Source organism: Macaca nemestrina, chromosome 7, assembly GCF_043159975.1.
Source record: "Macaca nemestrina isolate mMacNem1 chromosome 7, mMacNem.hap1, whole genome shotgun sequence".
Lineage (NCBI taxonomy): Eukaryota > Metazoa > Chordata > Mammalia > Primates > Cercopithecidae > Macaca > Macaca nemestrina.
Window position 1 is genome coordinate 175,130,252 of NC_092131.1, and position 20,892 is coordinate 175,151,143.

Here is a 20,892-nt window from a genome sequence, read left to right on the forward strand (position 1 = left end):
CTGGGTCCTGGGGCATTTCTGACATTTACAGTAAACTGAACATTTATTAAAACTAACTTGCTTTACTGAACCATAAATCACTTGCTGTATTTACCCCTGCTCCATTTATAGTTATACACCTGAAAACATAGCCTTAGTGTTAGAGGTAAAGAGTAAATACCAAACATAAAAAATCCAATCTGGTAGGGTGCGGTGGCTCACGCCTGTAATCCCAGTGCTCTGGAAGGCCGAGGCAGGCAGATCACGAGGTCAGGAGTTTGAGACCAGCCTGGCCAATACGGGCAAACTCCAAAAAAAAAAATCTGAAGTTACTGAGAAACTGATATGAAATCATTAAGAAAATTAAGGGGTCTAAATTAATACATACAACAAAGAGATCCCACAACATGGTTTTTATAAATTTAAACAAAATCCATGGCCAGGCACGGTGGCTCACGTCTGTAATCCCAGCACTTTGTGAGGCCAAGGCAGGAGGATTACTTTGGGGCCAAGACTTCAAGACCAGCCTGGGCAACATAGTGAGACCCTGTCTCTACAGAAAAAAAAAAAAAAAAATTAATGTTTTAGCCTGGCATGGTGGCATGTGCCTGTAGTCCCAGCTACTCAGGAGGCTGAGGCACGAGGATCACTTGAGCCCAGGAATTCAAAGTTGTAGTGAGCTCTGATCACACCACTGCACTCCAGCTCTGTCACTTATGACAAAGCAAGACACTGTCTCAAACAACAAGCAAACAAAACAAAAAACTAAAGTAAATCCAGGTAAAATAAACATACAAATAAATGAAAAGATCTGGGTTATTGCATTAGTTCTGTTTGTAGGCTTAACTACAAAATGGTGTCCAGTTGTTAAAAATGTTTGCTTAGGAGTATTGATGTTTTTTATTATGCTCTTCTACATTCTAGGAAATTGGCAATATTAAGAATTCCTAAAAACAAACAGGAGTGTTAAGTGTATAAAAATTATTATTTAAGATGCATTCAAGGCATTCCTTAAATTAAAATATCAAATGCATGTCAAATTACACACAAAAAAATCATGCTTCAACAAATGTGGGATGTTGCCATTAATGGACAGTTAGTTCTCAGGTAAAACCAAGAATCCTTCATTACCTATTCTGTAAATTAGGACAAATACTATTAAGGTATTAGGTTGGTACAAAAGTAATTGAACAAACCCAGACCTACTCACCTCACTGAAAGTGCTGCCTGGCTATAGTCTCTAGATACAGGAATGTGAGAAATGGTAGCAGCCTTGAAGGTTTAGAGCTGTATTCTCATACCAATTATGGCTAGAAACTTAAACAGCTCTACTGAGACATTATGGGAGGTCTAATTTCCTGTTACTCTACTTTAACACAGCCAAGTAAAACAGTAAGAAAGCTTGCTTAATTTGACAAGGACTGAATGCCAGAGTGTCACCTGGAAACTTGTGACAAATAATCATGCCTCACACATTCATCCTCGGTTTTTACTACCAAATGCAAGCTTCATCTATCCTCTTCCATTCTAAACTTGACTCATCCTCCTAACCTCTTCCAGAAAGATCTCTAGAAACCCAGAGTCTTTCTGAAGACCCACAGGCTGTCCCCTATCTTCAACTACTTTACATAATGGCCCCTCAACTTCTTAGCTTTCACGAAAGCCTGGCTCTTCCCTGAAGGCACGGCCTATCATGCAACCCTTTTATGTGACTCCTAAAACCCAAGTCCACCATTATTCTTCTAATACTCTGTATTAAAAATAAACAACAAAATTCCCTGTATTAAAAGCAAACAACAACAAAAAACTTGTAATTTGAAACTCACGTCATTTAACTGAATGCCTTCTCTTTCTCTCTGTTCTGGTCAACTAAACCCACATATTTAAGCCTCCACTTTGCCCCCAGTTACATCATCAGCAAAGTGACTTCAATGTCCCTGTACATGGTTCTATCCCAATACTCTAGGCCCCCAAAATATCTGCCTTTCTAAATTTGAGATATCTTCACCTCCTCATTTCAGCAAATCACTCCCTTGTCTTTGTTAGACATATTAAAACCTCTGATAATGATCATCTCAGCTATCTTTATAACAGTTTCACTCATACTCATATCTCCTTTCACCTATCAAGACACCAGGTTTGGTGACAAATAAAAATGATACATATTTGGGAGGCTGAGGCAGGAGAATCATTTGAACCCAGGAGGCAGAGAATGCAGTGAGCCAAGATCATGCATGCTACTACACTCCAGCCTGGGCGACAAAGCAAGACTCCATCTCAAAAAAAAAAAAAAAAAAAGATACGTACTTATTGTATACACATGATATTCCAAAATATGTATACATTGTGGAATGGCTAGATCAAGCTAATTAATACATGCAATACCTCACATACTTACATTTTACGGTAGAACATTTAAAATTTACTCTTAGTGATTTCCAAGAATACACTGTTACTAACTAGTTTCCATGTTGTACAACAGATACCTTGAACAAATTCCTCTTAATTGACCAACATCTCTGCAACCCAGTCCATCCACCCCCAGCCCCTGGTAACCACCATTTTACATCTCTGAGTTAAGATTCCACATTTAAGAGAGATGTAGTATTTGCCTGCCTTTGTGTGGCTGGCTTACTTTACACAATGCCCTCCAGGTTCATCCCTGCTGTCACAGATGACAGCATTTCCTCCTTTTTATGGCTGAAGTGTATTCCACTGTGTATATATACCACATTTTCTTTATCCATGAACGTGTAGGCTGATGCTGTATCATGGGTATTGCAAACAATACTGAAAGGAACACGGGAGTACAGATCTCTTCAGCACACTGATTTCATTCTTTGATACATATATATATCCAAGTGTGACTGCTGAATCATATGGTAGTTCTATTTTTTAATTTCTAAGCAAACTTCATGCTACTTTCCATAAATGCTGTACTAATTTACATTCCTACCATGTGCAAGATATCTCATCTCCAAATCCTCATCATACTTTTAACAGCCATTCTAATGGCCATTTGAATGTCTTATTTTGAGAAATGTCTATTCAAGTCCTTTGTCCATTTAACTGAGGTGCTTACTATTGAGATGTCTGAGTTCCCTATATATTTTGCATATTAATCCCTTAACAGATATATGGTTTGCAGATACTATCTTCCATTCTATGAGTTGTTTTTTCATTCCGTAGATTTTTTCTTTTTGCCATGCAGAAGCTTTTTAGTTTGATGTGATCTCATTCATCTTTTATTTTTGTTGCCTGTGCTTTGGGGTCATATCCAAAAAAATCACTGTCCACACCAATGTCATGTACATTTCTCCTATATTCTGGTAGTTCTACAGTAACAGCTCTTACTTTTAAGACCTTAATCCATTTTAACTTGAATTTGGTATATGATGTGACATACAGGTCTGATTTCATTCTCCTACATGTAGATATTCCGTTTTCCCAACATCACCTATTGAACAGACTTCCCTTTTCCTGCTGTGTTCTTTGCACCTTGTCCAAAATCAACTGACAGTATGCGAATTTATTTCTGTGCTCTCCATTCTGTTCTATGGGTCGATGTGTCTGTCTGTTTCTTTTGTTTTGTTTTTAAAAGACAGGGTCTTACTCTGTCATCCAGGCTGCAGCGCAGTGATGCAATCACAGTTCACTGTAACCTTGAGCTCCTGAGCTCAAGCAATCCTCCTCCTTCAGCCTCTCAGGTAGCTAGGATTACAGATACACAGCACCATGCCTGGCTTAAAAAAATTTTTTTTTTTGTAGAGACAGGGTCTCACTATGTTGCCCAGGCTGCTCTCAAACTCCTGGTTTCAAGTAATCCTTCTGCCTTAGCCTCCCCGAGTGCTGGGATACATGTGTGAGCAACTGTGCCCAGCCTGCGTGTCTACTTCTATGTGACTACCATGCTGTTGTAATTACTGTAGCTTTGTACTATATTTTGAAATCAGATAGTGTGAGGTCTCCAGCTTTGTTCTTTTTACTCATGATAGCTTTGGCTATTTAGGATCTTACGTGGTTCCATATAAATTTTGGCACTGTTTTCTAGTTCTGTGAAATTTAACATTGGAATTTTGATAAGGATTGCATTAAAACTGTAGATTGCTTTGGATAATAGAAACATTTTACAATATTAATTCTTCCAATCCATAAACACAAGATAACTTTGTTTATTTGTATCTTCTTCTATTTCTTTAATCAATGCTACATAGTTTTCAACTATTTGGTTAAAGTTATTTCTAAGTACAATTATCCCTCGGTATCTGCAGGATACTGGTTCCAGGATCTCCCATAGATACCAAAATCCATGGATGCTCAAGTCCATTATATAAAATGGTATACTATTTGCATACAACCTATACACATCCTCTTGTATGCTTTAAATCATTACTCAGTACCTAATACAACATAAATGCTACGTAAATAGTTGCTATACTGTAGTTTTCTTATTGTATAAGAAAACAGTATTTTTTATTGTTGTATTTTTTTTCTCAAACATTTTCATCCAAATGTGGATTCAATTTGCAAATGCAGAACCACCGATACTGGGTGTTTTGTTTTTGGTACCTATCATAAATGGAATTGTCTTCTTGATTTCTCTTTTGGATAATTTGTGATTAATGTACAGAAATTCTACTGATTTTTGTAACTTGATTTTGTATCTCACAACTTTACTGAATTTGTTTATCAGTTCTGACAGTTCTCTGGTGGAGTCTTTAGGGTTTTCTATATACAAGATCATGTCATCTTCAAACAGGTGCAACAACATCTTCCTTTCCTACTGGGATGCGTTTTCTTTCTCTTGCCGAACTGCTCTCACAAGGACTTCCAGTACTGTGTTGAACAGAAATGGCAAGAGTGGGCATTCTCGTTTTCTTCCCAATCTCAAAAGAAAAGCTTTCAACTTTTCAACATTCAGTATAATGCTAGCAGTGGATTTGTCAATATGGCCTTTATTTTATAGAGGTATATTCCTTCTATATTTAATTTGTGAGAGTTTTTAGCACAAGAGAAAGCTGAATTCTGTCAAATGCTTTTTCTCAATTATCTCAATTATCTATTGAGATGATCATATGGTTTTGGCCTTTGTTCTCCTAATATGGTGTATCACATCCTTGTACCCTTGCGGTAAATCCCATGTGATCACAGTAAATCATCCTTTTAATACACTGTTGAATTTAGTTATTATTTTCTTCAGAATTTCTGCATCTAAATTAAGAATACAGGTCTGTAATTTTCTTATCCTGGAGAGTTGTTTGGCTTTGGTATCCAGGTAATGCTCATCTCCCAAAATGAGTTTGAAAGTATTCCCCCTTCTTAAATTTCTCATAAAATTTTGAGAACAATTTGTACTAGTTCTTCTTTAAATGTCTGCTAGAATTCAGCAGTAAAGTCACCAAGTCTTGGGCTTCCTTTGGTGGGAAGTTTATACAGGAAGGATTATATAGGAAGGATTATAACTGATACAATCCTTGTCACTGTTCAAATTTTTAATTTCATGATTAAGCCTGGGCAAGTTGCATGTGTCTAGGAAATTATCCGTTTCTTCCATGGTAATCAGTTTGTTGGCATATAATTGTCCCGTCTCTTATGATCCTTTTATTTCTTGTACTTCTCTGGTATCAGCTGCAATGGGTCCTCTTTCATTTCTGATTTAACTTGAGTCATCTCTTTTTTTCTTAGTCTAGCTAAAGACTTGTTGCTTTTATCATCAAAAAACACAACTCTTAATTTTTTTGATCGAGTTATCTTTTTCCTTAGTCTAGCCAAATAACCTGTCTTTTAAGTTCAGATTCTTTTGTCTGTTTGCTCAATTCTGCTTTTAATGCTCTTTTGCATTTTTCATTCAATTTATTGCATTTTCAGCTTCAGAATTTGTTTTTTACAAAATAATTTCAATCTTGAAATTTCTCATTTTGATTGTTTTCCTGATTTTGTTTATCTGCATTTTCTTGAAATTCATTGATCTTCCTTAAACAATTACCTTGAATTCTTTGTCAGGCAGTTCATATATCTCCATTTATTTACGGGTGGTTCAGGCACCTTATTGTGTTCCTTTGACTGGTGTCACATTTCCCTGACTGTTCTTGATCCTTATAGTCATGTGTTGGCACCTGCACATTTGAGAAGCTGAGACTTGTTCCAGTCTTTGCAGAGTGACGTTATCGGGGAAAGTCCTTCACCAGTCGGCCTGTCCAGAGATCATGCAGCCTGAGTCCACAGGGGCTGGCCTGGCATCCTGGTCTACTAGAGTGAGCCTGAACCTTGGGTCTGCAAGGACCAGTGTGAAGGCTGGGTAGGTGGGTGCTGGCCTAGAATTTGGATCACAAGGGGCTGGCCAAGTACTGGGTCTGAACCCTTGTTCTGCAGGGATGTGAGGCCACAGGGGCCGATCTAGAGGGCAGGGCTACAGGGACCAGCCTAGCACTAGACAGGCTTGGAGTCTAGGGCTATGGGATCTAGCCTGGTGCTGGGGTGGGCCTGTAGGCTTGGTTTGTGGGTATTGGCCTGAAGTCTGGGACCATGGGGGCCCGCCTAGCACTGAGTTTTACTAGGGCAAGCTCAACGTTAGGGTCTAAGTCTGGTGTACACTTCCCCTCCTTCAGGTCGACAGTATCTCTCTCCATGACGGGCTGTCAGGGATTGAGGGAGGTGTGATGCAAGTAATGTAAAACTGTCCTTCTTACCCTTTCCAATGTATCTTTTCTTATTTGTGTGGCACATTCAGGTAATCTCTCATCTGGTTTCTTAGCTCTTATATTTTTGTGTGTGGATAGTTGTTCAAATTGATGGTTCCACAATGAGATGAGTGCTGCAAAATGCCAGTCTGCCATCTTGCTGTTATCGAGACCTCAGGCTTTTCTTAAAACAACTCAACACTTTGGTCGTGCATCCCAACCTTTCCAATCATGGCCATCATCAACAGCATATGAATTCAAATACTCCAATGTTAACATCTTATGCACATGCCACTAGTGATTCTGTTTCATCAGCTCTGCTAATATCCAACCCTAAAATACCATGCATAATCTTCTGGCTATTGGAGAAAAGTCTTGAAATTTCAAGTGTGATAAGGTCTTTAATCTTAACTAGCCACTCAGTGGAATGAGATTCTCCTAATCTGATATGGTTTCTGGTTTCAGGTAGCCAGCCAAGATTCTCAATAACTTTTGATCAACTTCTTCACCCATTCCCCTCAGTAGCTTCCTAAGTTTTCAGTCTTCTCAAAACCTCTAAACAAACCCTTTATTCCACAAAATATTATTAAAAAATATTTCATAAAGTTTCGTGGTCACTAACCTACAGTAAGATACTACCTTACACCCACTAGAATGACTACTATTAAAGTACACACACACACACACAAATATGTGATGGGAAGGATGTCGAGAAACTGGACCCCTTGTACACTAGTGGTAGAAATGCAAAGCTACAATTGCTCTGGAAAAGAGTATGGCAGTTTCTTAAAATTTTAAAAATAAAATTACCATATGATCCAACAATTCCACTTCTGGGTATGTATGCAAAACAATTCAAAGCAGGGTCTCAAAAAGATATTTGTACACTCCTGTTCATAGCAACATTATCTGTAATAGCTAAAACATGGAAGAAACCTGAGTGCTCATCAACAGGTAAACGGATAAGCAAAATGTGGTATATACATACAATAAAACATTATTCAGCCTGAAAAAGGAAGCAAATTTTGAAACACGCTAAACATAGATGAAACGTAAGGACACTGCGAAGTAAAATAAGTCAATCATAAAAGGGCAAAAACTGTATGATTTGCACAAAAACTGTATGATGGTACTTAGAGCAGTCAAAATTAGACACAAAGTAGAATAATGGTTGTCAGAGGCTGTGAAGATAAGGAAATGAGGAATTATTGTTTAAAGGGTACAGAGTTTCAGTTCTGCAAAATAGAGAGTTCTGACGGTGACTGTGCAACAATATTAATATACTTAATACCACTGAGCCAAATACTTAAAAATGGTGAAATGGAAAATTTTACATTATGTGTATTTTACAACAATTTTTTAAAACTTAAATGACAAGTCACATGGCTGAGTCACATAAATTTGAGAAATACATTTTATAGTCATTTCTTGCAGATTCACAATATACACCAGCATTTAAATAGGGTTACAATATTTTCAGTAAGAATATCTTGATTTTTCCAACCTCACCCACAATTACAATTAATATCACACATCCATCTTAACTTCCTTCTTCTAATTTCATTAGATGGGCATCTTTCCTCTTATTCAAGGTCAATCACTATATCTGCATTTTTCTTTCTTTTATATTACATGTATGAGAGATACACCTGTATTTTTCATTCCAATCCTTACTACCTTGAAAAACTTTGCTTTGATAATTACTACCTCTATTATCTGAAACATCTTTAGTCTTTACAATAAATTCACTAAAGTCTTACTTACTTCATGTTCTAAATATTTTTTAAATCCAGAAAAATTTATCTTGAATTCCTATTATACCACTGTCATTGTTAAGGTTCTCACTGACTGAACTACCTTACCACCACACGTTTCTCTTCAATCCTTTCTCTGCTGCAAGGTTATTAAAAATACACGTTTGACAAACTTACTACTATCTACCTACTGAGCAATTTCTTTGCTGACTCCCAAATACCTTTCTATCACATCTTATCTTCTTCATTTTCCTACCTCTCAGCTAGCTTATGATCTACAAGTCCTCAACTGCCTATTGCCCCTACTGCCTATGCTGCTTCTGAACTTTGGCTCATACTTCTGCCTAGAATAAGCTGGTCATGCCTCTACCTGCCTGATTCCCAGTCACATTTCAAGACTGAACTAAGCATTTCCTGGCCACTCTTACTTCCCTGCCATCTATACTGGATTCCTACTGCAAGCCTGGGTACTCACTCCAGTACTCCTTTACGTTACTATTGTATTCTGGATACCATTCCACCTCAATGACTGAAATTATTTGCTTCTGCATCTTTCACTCTGAGTATAATATAAATTTCTGTAGGGTGAAAACTAATTATTGTGCATCTCTGTATCTATAACGTAGTACTGATGCCTTAAACATGGTAGCCGTTGAGATTGTTAAACTTAACTCTTTCCTCAATTTCCCTATTTCCTTACAACTGCTACCAGGGAAGCAAAAAGACTAAGAATTCAGGCGTGTGCAATTATCTATCTAGTAGTAGAAATCCAGTAAACTGTTACCAAGGTTTAGAGTTATCTGGTAGGAAGAAAAGTAGGTATGTTCCTATGTCCCAATTTACTGCTAAAGGATTCCTTTAGTTTAACCAGAAATTATTTCCAAATAATGTGACATAATTTAAAGCAGTCTAGGGCAACTCAAAATAAGATATCACAGTCTCAACCAAGTTACACTTACATTCGGCTAGCTTCAATGTCGTCAGACTGAGGTTCTCCTGATCTGTAAAATGCAATTGAGAAACAGTTAGCAAAATATTCCATACTCCAAAAAAAGGTAGACATATTACTTAGGAAGACAAATTTGTAAACAAGATTTCAGCACTAAATAAAACAGTTTTAAAAATACAGACGTAAACATGAAAGAAAGTGGTCAGATCAAGTGGCCATACAACACATTTATTTTAATGGTTGGACTATCAAAAAACTCAATGCATGTTTTTTAAAGGAAACTGTAAACGCTATACATAGATACCAACAGACAAGCCATTATAAGCCATAATTATTCACAAAGTCAAATACATGTAATAAAACACACAACTATAAAACTTCCTATAGCCAAGTATTGGTTATCCACATTAACAAAGGTACTCACTGGTATTCACTTGCAGTATTAACCTTTAGATTAGTGGGTCAGTAAACTACTCCCTAGGCAGACCGACTAAAGCCTAGGCCAGCCATGTAGTTTTGTAAACGAAGTTTTATTGGCATGCAGCCATACTCATTCATTTAGGTATCATCTATGGCTGCTTTCACGCTAAAAGGACAGAGCTGAGAACTCGTGGCAGAAACCACATGGCCCACAAAACCTAAAATATTTATTTTCTGGCCCTTAAGAACAAATGTGCCAACCGCTACCGCTACTCTAGACAATGCAAACTAAAATCCAGTACCCTGGTAAGTTTAAAGACACTTAAATTAGATACAACATCCAAATGATGATTATCTTGGTTCAAAAATGAAATTGTTTCCCTAAAAATACACTTACTGTATGTATTACCTGTCAAAAGTGTATTACCTGAGGTAAAGTTTTGCACTGGATAGCTGTGAATTAACTTCCGTTTTAAATAGTTGCCAGTTACTTTGTTATTTCTAAATATACCACTGCTCTCTTATGTAGAAATATTTAAAATTCTAAGTCACTAAAAAGCCTTTCATTTTCATTTCACGAGACATGAATCAGTATTTCCCTATCTCTACCATGTCGTTAAAAATAAGTTCCTGTTACCCTATTCACTTTTATAAACAGCATCAGCAACAATGAATGATGTAAGGCGAGTCAATATAATACGGATTTCTAACACTTAGAAATTCCCAAACTAGATAAAATATGTTTTTTGAGGTCAAAAGCTAAATTTTCTAATTGGCATTACAAAGTCCTGATTTGTGAACTTCTCACTGACTTTAGGCTTCCAACTTTAAGCAACTCTAACAAGAATCAAAATCAGAGTCTCACACACACACTCTCTCTCTCACACACACACACACACACACACACCTGTTTGATAAATTTCTTAGCTTAAAAACAAAACAAACAAAAAAAAAACTTCACTTCTTTATCAGACTCTCAAAATTACCCTCACTGCAATTCATTCAGATTCCAAGGACAAGAATGGAAAAGAAAAAAAAAAAAGACTCCAGCAGCTCAAATATTTATTTTAGATCTTCTTTGCAATGTATTTAAATTTTCAATTTTGCACAAAATTACGTAAGAACTAAAAACTGGGGCATGCTGGAGGTGGCAGTGACTTGGCAGTGACACAAATGCAAAAATTTCACTCCACCCTCTCCCCCAGGGAGCAAGCAAACCACCTATGTGACACACCTGGTCTCCACCAGCCTGTGGGTAAGTACCCCAAGATTGCTTCCAAACTTGTATCTCCCAGACAGAAGAGCTAAAAATTGATGATAACCCCATGTACCAGCTGACTCATTTTTGAAAGTGCGACCCTCCAGCATCAGATGTCATACTGTAAGGAGGCAGAGCTGGCTTGCAAAACAAAAAATAAACCTGCTGGCACTGAGGGAAGAGAGGCAGATTAGAAGCTTTCAAACACGTAGGCAGCAAAACTTTCAAAATTAACAGGGAAAGAGAAGAGAGGGGAAAAAATGAGGACATGATGATAGGAAAATAAAAATATTACTGCAAAAAGGTAAGACACAAGAAGGAAAACAAATCTAAGTCTTAGAAGTACAATATGTAACTGTTACAAAGTTTTGAGATCCTGCAATGGGATAGAATTTAAATACATTATCAAATGATAACTATATCTGTCTTCCCAATTTCTGTTTCCTAAGCAAGAGAATATGTGAACTTTGGCATCAAAATGTCACCAAACTGTAACATATTAATTACTACTTTTTACATATATTAAAGTAGGCTATTAAAAACCACTGATAAGACAAACTAAGTAAACCAATTCAGTATAGAAGAAGGACAAGGACTGAAAGATTATTACCTTAAAATAAATCTGTCCTGGGTCTATTAAACATAGCAAAGTTGTTCTATTCAAATTGCAAATTGTTTTTTAATCAAGAGAAAAATGAATATATACAGAACTAGCAGACATTTTTCTTGCAGTGAATATTAATAATTTATGTCTGAATAAATTTCTACTCATCCTAATAACAGTATATTTCTAGAATAGTCTAAATAAGTTACCAAAAAAATCCCAAGTTTAGAATTCAAACTCTCAAAACTATGAAATACGCCAGGTGTGGTGGTTCATGTCTGTAATCTCAGCACTTTGGGAGGTCAAGGCATAAGGATCACTTGAGCTCAGGAGTTCAAGATTAGCCTGGGCAACATGATGAAACCTCGTCTCTTAGCCGGGTGTGGTGGTGGGCGCCTTTAGTCCCAGCTACTTGGAAGGCTGAGGTGGGAGGGTCACTTGAGCCCAGGAGGTCAAAGCTGCAGTGAGCTGTGATCGTGCCACTGCACTCCAGCATGGGCAACGGAGTGAGACCTTGTCTTGGAAACAAACAAACATAAACTATGAAATATATACCACCTAGTAATAGTTCCCAAGCTTGACTGTGGCTCCTAAAGAGTTTACTTATTCTTTTACTGCCAAGTTGCTGGAAATAAGAATCCTGTATGTGCTTGTAAATGCAGAACATATAATCTAATTCAAAACATATAACCAAAGGGAAATTTTTGTATTAAACTATTGACTTAGGTTATCCTAAAGTGTGTCAGAATAACAAGTCAGAAAAGAAATTTTAAAACTGAAACAATAACCAAGTAACATTAGATAATAAAAAGTAAATCTTAGAAGAGTCTCAATTTTAGGTCTTGATTTGAATCGCAGAAAATATGATCACAAAACGCCCACTAATCTGAATACTGCAGCATGAGCTAGCAAATTCAAATGGTGGCTCACTTCCAATAACACTGGTGCAGCTTCTCCATCCTGCAAGCCACTCCTTTTACCTCCACTGTAACTCTCTAGGAGAGAAAAGTATACTAGTTTTATTAATGTCATAAAAACTTCTAGAGAAATGTTTAGTTAAAACGTTCACCACATAAAAGGCATACTTTAAAATACATATTAAGAAATTTTTCATGTTTTCTATAAGGTTTATAGTAAAATGTTTAAAACTTTGAAGGTTTTTGAGAAATACTTTCCTGTTCATACAGACAGGTCTTTGATAGTGGCTACTGATATTTTTAATAGAAAAAAGACACTAAAATATTTTAAGGAGATTAAATGAAGCAGGTCAACTCTCAGGCCCACTATTCTTAGCAATATTCCTGCCAACTATACATCGTCTTCATTTCTACAGTATGTATTTCACTTTACAATGACAGCCTTTTAAAGGCTGTAAAATAATTCAAAATTACCTTTTACAAGCTGTGGCCATTCGGTGACATCAGGGTGATCACAGCTTTGAGTCACTGATTAAAAACAGGTTGTCACACCAGTCTAGCTGCTACCTTGATCTGAGCGTAGGCTTAATAACTCTAATAAATTAAACAAACCTTTGGTTAGAACACTTTAATATATAAACCCAATTCATTGTTCAAAAAATAATTTTCAAAGCTTCAAATTAGGTGTCAATGTAAAATTCATCAGAAGAGTAATTATTATAGAAAAGTTTTTAAGGACTATTTTCCAGCATTTTGTTTTTCTTAAATGATCTCTTCATTTGAGAAAATGTAATAATTCCTTGTACTTTTATGTAATTTTACACTTTATGAAGCATTTTGGTCAATAATACCTTGAGTCTTGTAACTTTTGCTTTACCTGATCGAGACAGATAATATAGTAAGAATTTTTTAAAACAAACAAAAAAAAATTAAGCAGCCTCCGAGTGATTAACTGACTTGCCCAAGATTTTGGAACTAGTGTTGAAGGAATGATTAAAACCCAGATATACTGACTTCCTATCAAGGGATGGATTTTTTCGTTTGTTTGTTTTGGCTTAGTTTTGCTATACTGGGTTTCAAGATTTAAGTATACGTAATGAGTAAAGATTCACAACATAGATTGAGATCTTTCAAATATGGCAAGTTTAAGTGGGGACTAATTTACTCAAAAGATTCTTAAGCTGATAGAGAAATCAGTCACCAAGTAGTCAAATGCTTAATGGAATAGTTATATACATACACATAAACACACACACACATAAACACAAAGTCTAGTCCTACTAACTCTATATTTACGTAGAGTCATTTAACATCAGTCAAAACCCCTTCAGTACTGCATGAAAATATGTTCTACTCTTTCTTGGCCATAAATCTACTAAGATTTAATTTCATGAAAAAGTATGGCAAAAGATGAAAGCATATCCTCCTCCCTCAACCAAGTATCTTTTTAACCCCTTACATGGCCTTAGCTGAACTTTTCTGATTGTCACAGTTCAAATTTAGCAGGCCTCTTTACTCACACTGTAGTTCTGGCAAAGATACCATACATCTGAAATATTCCAGTATCAAATGATCATTTTGTACAACTAGTTCTTTCCCCTCACGATTCCCCTATCCAGGCCAAATCTGAGGTGTCAACTACAGAAAGGTGAGGAAATTAGGAGGAAGAAACATTTCATAGTTAACATCCTCAAAGCAACAACAGTCAAGCGCAGAAGGTGGTTACCAGTGTGGATTCAGAACCCAATATAAAACAGCAAGGTATCTGCAAATACCAAGGGTTAAAACATGAATGTCTGAGCCCATACCTATGCAGTTATGAATGCAGGGCTTCAAAATCCAGATTAGGTGAGGACTGGCCTGAATATACAAAAATAATTGTAGGGGATTCCAATAAATGGGATTTACAGTATCTGTAAGAAATAACACAATCTCCCAGATATTCCTATCCTAACCATACATTTCCTAATAAGAACCTAGACATTGCTGAGGTCATATGGGAAACACCACCTTCCCTAAAATAAACAATGTGGTCATGATACAGCTTTCCCTTGTGTTCTCAAGAGGCTAATGGTATGTGGAATTAGAAGATTCAAACAAGTCTAACTTTCTATCTTGTAAACACAAAAATAATAAAGTTAAAATACCTTTTAATTGACTAATTGATCTCAATGTAATGAAAGAGCTATATGTATTTTGAAAACTACTGAGTCAAGTCCTCTCTTCCAGTCCCCTCTTTTATGAGATACGGTGCTCAAAAGGCTCCAAGGCCAGGCTGGATTTACGTCTGTTTGGTCACTCACTAGCTGAGAAATCTTGGGCAAGTTACTTAATCTCTCCGAGTCTCAGTTTCCTTAGACGTAGAATTAGGGTAATAGTACCTATTCCAGAGAGCTGTCATGGATGCACAAGCTAACACCTAAATATCTCAGAACAGTGCCTGACATATAATGTGCTCACAAATGGTCGGCTATGGTGGCTAACACCTGTAATCCCAGCACTTCGGGAGGCCGAGGCGGGTGAATCACTTGAGGCCAGGAGTTCGAGACCAGCCTGGCCAACACGGTGAAACCCCATTCCTATTAAAAATACAAAAATTAGTCAGGTGTGGTGGCACGCACCTGTAATCCCAACTACCCGGCAGGCCGAGGCATGAGAATCACTTGAGTCCGGGAGATGGAGGTTGCAGTGAGCCGAGAAGGTGCCACTGCACTCCAGCCTGGGCAACAGAGCAAGATTCTGTCTCAAAAACAACAGCAGCAGCAACAACAACAACAAACGGACAAGCTATTAATACTCATAGCCTAAAATCCAAACCTGCCCTCTCAATCTTTTTATGCGTATTATTTTACCTTCATAGCAATTGTAAATGTTTTCAGCACCCTACCTGGGTCCCTCATACAGTCTTGGAAGTGTAGTTAGTGAGCACCTGACACAATGCTTTAAAAATGGCAGGGGCCCAAATTTGCTGAACATATCTGTCATTATTATGACATTAAGATACACATGCAATACGAATTCCAAAAAATAAAACAAAAACATACCATATTTCGCCAAACTTCTGAGGAGCTGGTGAATTCTAAAATCAGGCTCTTACAGATTTTTAACCTAAAATATAAAACACCTCACTCAATTCTTTTTATATAAACAACTGGATAAACTTTAAAAAAAAAAAAAAAAAAAAGAGGTACTAAATTTCATCATGAAAGCAAATTTATTTTCTATAATAATTATGAACATCCAAAAACGTATCAAGAAACAAATTACTCTATAGAGGCAGCCAGGATGAGGAAAGCATAGGTAGGCAGCCCTGTGGCCTGAGTGCTTTCAGCAGGCAAAGCCGTATTTCCCATATTCATCCACAAAGCTTACTGCCTTCTATTTCTTTACTCTATCCTCCCTCCAAAAGGGCTAAATACATAGGAAAACTATTTGACTATATCCCCCTAATCCCTTCAAATACCTATAGCAATTTTGTTTTTAATTCTATATGCTAAGCATCGGCTATGTTAGGTACAAATCTGGGCATCTATCTACCACTTTCTAGAGTAGCAGCCTTGGGTCGACCCTCTGACCCTTGAGTCTCCAATGTCAGGTTATAGTAGTAGAGAAGATGCATTAAAAAAGTATAGTATAATGCCTACCTGGCACAAAACAGGACTTCAATATACTACGATAATTACAATTTATTAAATCAACCACTTAATATATATCAAAACTTAACTCTTAAAAAAAAAAAAAAAAATCCTGACGCTTACAGCGAGCCCCTAAAGTATCGCTGTAAATTCTTAACTTGTTTGTATACAATCAGAACGTTCCTCAATGGAACAGAAATAAAGTCCTTTAATGTACTGCATTACATATAAAGAAACCAAATCTCAAAGATTAAGAAACCTATCCAGTGTCCTAGAGGTTGACTGCAGAAAATGAATACACTGCATATCAACATTTTGAAATAAAATTAACCAACTTTTAAGGTTTTAGAGACTGAGTTTCAAACTTCAGCCTATAACAAAATTACCTGGGGAAATCTAAAAATGCAACTACTTGGGCTCTACCCGCAAAGATTCTCATTCAATGCATGAAGTAGGGGTTCATGAATTTTTTTTTTTTATTTTTTTCAGACCCATCCAAGAACACAGAAATGAATTTGCATTTTAACATATACTTCACATGACACACAGATCTCATTTGAAGAAGCCCTCCCTTCCAAATTACGAGTTAGGAACACATAATCATAGAGGAAATACACCAAATCTATAAAAATACAGAATAACAAAAACTGTAAGCATTACAAATATTAGGCACACTCACTTGCCAATTTAACCATAAGAATCCTAATACCAGACATAGTTCTCTTTATCTCTTCGACAGAGGGCTCAGTCTAATAATTTTATAAATAAGTATAGTCTAATAAGACATACCTATGTTGATCTACATCTGTCTCCCTAAAATTTTCATTTTATTCATTTCTATTTCTCCTTCACCTCCTTCTAAAGCTGTTTCAAAACTTAATTTCACAAACTGTTTTTTTTTTTCTATCACTTTTTATCATAACATCCAACACTTCTGTTCTCCTTTGCACCATGTTTATGGTGTCTTATATTTATGGATAATGCTACTTATTAAAACTGTCTACGTTTCATCCGTTTACACATTTCACAACTAAAGGACTACTCCAACAATTTTCCTAAGTCTTCCTGCTTTAGGCTCTCCTCATTTCAGTCCATTCTGCAGTTAAGACTTAAAAAGTTTTAAATACTGCTTTCAAATAATACTTGCAACATAATTCCCTCAACTCCATTAGCTCCTCAGAGTACCATTTCTTTATCCTCTTTCCTTTCACTGCCAAAAAGACTTGAAAACCACTAGCTCAGCTGCTGTTTTCCTACCTACTGAAATTTTTCTTACAAAAGTTTCCATCATTTCTGTATATTCTCCCAGTGCTTTGGCCCCTTAATTCTACTTAATTTTTGTAGCTTTTAAGACTGCTAATGACTCCTCATCTCCTCTGGCTTCCCTCATGTAGTATCCACTCATTTCCTTCCATCCCTCTAAAGGCAACAAGGTCGTCTGCTAGTTCATCTTCCTACCTCTCATACATGGCCTCTCTCCAAGTTTCGGTCAATAGCCATTTTTCTTAACCTAAACCAATTTTCTGCGCAATGTCATCCATTCCCATAGCACCTCTATGCTTACGAACCCCTAACTCAGTATCTTTAAGCCCTTATCTCTGGCATGGTATGCCTGTAACTACATATTACCAACGGTACACATCCATATGGATGTCTAATTAGCATCTACATTCAACGTATCTAAAATCAAACTCAAATTATTTTCCCAAAGAACTCACTCTGCCTAATCTCACTGTCCTAGTTATGAATTGAAAAATTTGGTGCCATTCATTACTTTCTCCCCCTCATTTTTATTTGCCCTGACCACTGTGTAGGTTGATACTCATTCAGCCTTCAAATTCTTCATAATCATTCATTCGAAAATTGTCTACTAGATTTTGAGTGCCTACTAGGTGGATGAAGATGCAGTGGTAGAAAAATGAGACATAATTTCTTGTCCTCATGTGGTGAAGGAAATGGGCACAAATAAAAACCACAATGAATTATGTAATTGCAATGCACAGTTAAGGGTTGTGATGGAGAAATACAAGGGGTAAGTTGTGTATTATAATAAAAAGTCCTTCTGAAGAAAAGGAAAACCATTCTTTATGAGGGACAAGCAACATTTATAAGACACACTAAGAAAAACCCTGTGAGGTAATGATGGTAGCACTATCAGTCCAGCTGCTCACATTGGAAGATTCTCAGTCATATTCTAAAGAGTCTCTCTCTTTCCCAGTATATCAAATTGTTTACCAATTACTACTAATTCACCCTTAGAAATTCCCCTACATTTCTACATTCCCACACTATTCCCCGGTCTTTTTTGATGGCTTTTAGTTGCTTCCAGAATAAAGCCAAAGCTCCCAATCATGTCAGATGAGACTCCACACAATTTGGTCAAAACCTGCCAGTGCAGCCTCTTCTTCCAGACTAGACCAGACTTCAAGAGAATATGTGTATCATTTGCTTTTATACTTCCAGTGCTTGTAAATGTTCATAGAATAAGCATCTTACAAAAGACAAATTTTTTCTCTTTGGGGACTTGTTTTCAGTCCTTTAAATGCAATGCAGGTTAAGATTTAAACTCTAATTTGTCTAATTCTAAAGACCACGTTCATTCCCTTGTACCTGCCTTCTAATTTATACTCAAACCCTATACATTTCCTTAAAAATATATCTTACTCCTTTTTCCCCCAAACTTACCAATACTGTCCTACTGGTTTCCCTTTTGCCTTTATCCTCAATTTTCCCACTAGCATTATCTTCCTAAAAACTCAAAGTTACACATATCGTTCTATATTCAAAAGCTTTAACACTTTCTCATGCCAACCGAATAAATTTCTAACTCCTTCACATTTTATATGAGGCCCCTGCCTGACCCCAGCCATCCCAGCACTACTGCCCACTACATGACATCATCACCAGGTACCAGATCTAGCCCCATCATTTGACCACTGGCTATAATACACTGGATATCTGTGTTTCTGACTTCAATGTGTTTGCTTCTGAGGAGACTTCACTCAGAAATGGTTCTCTATCCATTACTAACCTCTATCCCCCACCCACCTATCATGCCATGTTAAAAACTGCCCTCATTCTAAACACTATCTCACAGGGTTGTCTAAACTCTTATACATAATCACCGTCTCCTTCATGTCTTATTATACATTCTTAATACCATAAAATAATTAATGTCTCCTTATATTTATTATGTTATACCTTACATTACAGCTATCTGTATACATTTGTCAGTGCCTCTAGTTGTAAGCTGACTGATGTAGGGATCATCTCTTCCATATTTTAATTTTCATAATAATGGTGACTATGTTTTCTTGACACCATACCTCCCCTCTACAAGGAAAAAAAAAAAAAAAAGGAATCAGGACCCATGGCCTTTGAGCTAGTTCCAAACGTGACTCATAGATGAACAAAGGTATCATTTCTTCCCAAAGCAACACAAATATAAGTAAATGCCAATTTAAGAAACATTTTATTTCAAGGACTAAATATGTAAGAATAACCAAAACAACTGTTTCTAATAATGTCCCTTTCTCTACCAGATATTAAAACATATTAACTTAAATGGTATAATTAAAATCAGCACAACACCTTCAAAAATGGAGTATACACTAAATATATGCATACCCTCTGACTTAAAAATTTCCCTCTTAAGTATACATCAAAAAAATTAAGTACACATATTCACGAGAAGACAATCACTGAAATGTTTAGAGCAGCAGCAATATTCTTAACAATTCCAAACCAAAAATGATTAAATGTCCATCAACAGCAGATTAAACTGTGGCATATTCTTAAAATGGAATACTATACAGCGACTATCATAAACAATTACTACAACCAACAGTGTGGATAAATCTCACAAACACATTAAAAGCAATCAGACACAAGTAAGTGTGCTTGATTCTAGTTAAAGGACGAAAACAGGCAAATCTAATCCATGCTATGAGAAGTCAGGACAGCGGTTACACATGGAAGAAAACGGAGGGTGACAGAGCACAAGCGAGCACACAGGAGCGAGCACACAGGAGCGAGCACACAGGAGCTGCCGATGTTGCTTCCTGATCTGAACGCTAGCTAAATACGTGTGCTCAGTGTGCGAAAGTGCAGCAAGCTATACATTTGGAAGTGCACTCTTCTGTATATTTAAAAGATTTAAAAAAAAAATCTGATATGGTATTAGCATTAGACAAAGAGGTAAACACAACAGAAAGCTAATTTCAGAGAAAGATCCAAAAGTATCTGACAGTTGCTCCTTCTCAAACAAGAATTTTCAGACCTTGGATAACAGGCAGCACAGGACTGTAATACATGAAAGGACAAAAACAAAGGAGGTGAGCCATCCACTGCTTGGATGCCTGCCTGGAGGTAATTTCCAACCTGCAGTCAATGGAGGGGAACCCAACGAGAAGACAGCAGTTTCAGTGAGGTCAGAATCAAGAGATCAGAGCTGAGGAAGCCGAAGTGGGTAAAATGTATGACAAGTGCCAGACAAGAGGGGTGCTTGTCTGAGAAGGCAGAGAAATGGCTTCAGAAATCTGTCATGTGAGAGTCTACTGCTGAGTACTAACTGTACACGATTAAGGTAAGTGGAAGCTAGGGAAAGAGGGGCAGTGAGCTGAAATATTCCCAGTGCTTATAAAGGACCGGGAGACTCCTAAAATTCCCTCTAACCTGAGCGAAGAGAACACGGTGA

General features: G+C 36.8%; 2 protein-coding genes across 16 annotated transcripts in view; one reads left to right on the top strand and one right to left on the bottom strand.

Annotated features, from left to right (window-relative positions):
* Positions 1-20,892, top strand: part of LOC139364070 (uncharacterized) — a 145,163-nt gene that overhangs the window by 120,456 nt on the left and 3,815 nt on the right. For 2 of the 6 annotated variants that reach the window (XM_071099410.1, XM_071099405.1), the window contains one exon: positions 10,988-19,633. The exons of 3 other annotated variants lie outside the window; for them this stretch is intronic. The gene's annotated coding sequence lies outside the window, so the exon portion shown is untranslated. Of the gene's footprint in view, positions 1-10,987; positions 19,634-20,892 lie in introns of those variants that run through there. One more of the 6 variants, XR_011625309.1, reaches the window with a different exon arrangement.
* LOC105499079 (ubiquitin protein ligase E3A) overlaps positions 1-20,892 on the bottom strand; it is a 99,549-nt gene that overhangs the window by 57,146 nt on the left and 21,511 nt on the right. For 2 of the 10 annotated variants that reach the window (XM_024786836.2, XM_071099383.1), the window contains exons 1-2: positions 13,036-13,155; positions 9,373-9,414 (exon numbers count right to left, since the gene is read on the bottom strand). In XM_024786836.2, the coding sequence (XP_024642604.2) occupies positions 9,373-9,414; positions 13,036-13,055 (62 nt within the window). In that variant the 5' untranslated portion in view covers positions 13,056-13,155. Of the gene's footprint in view, positions 1-9,372; positions 9,415-11,016; positions 11,151-12,574; positions 12,640-13,035; positions 13,156-15,605; positions 15,670-20,892 lie in introns of those variants that run through there. The other 8 variants (XM_071099384.1, XM_071099382.1, XM_024786837.2 and 5 more) reach the window with 6 other exon arrangements.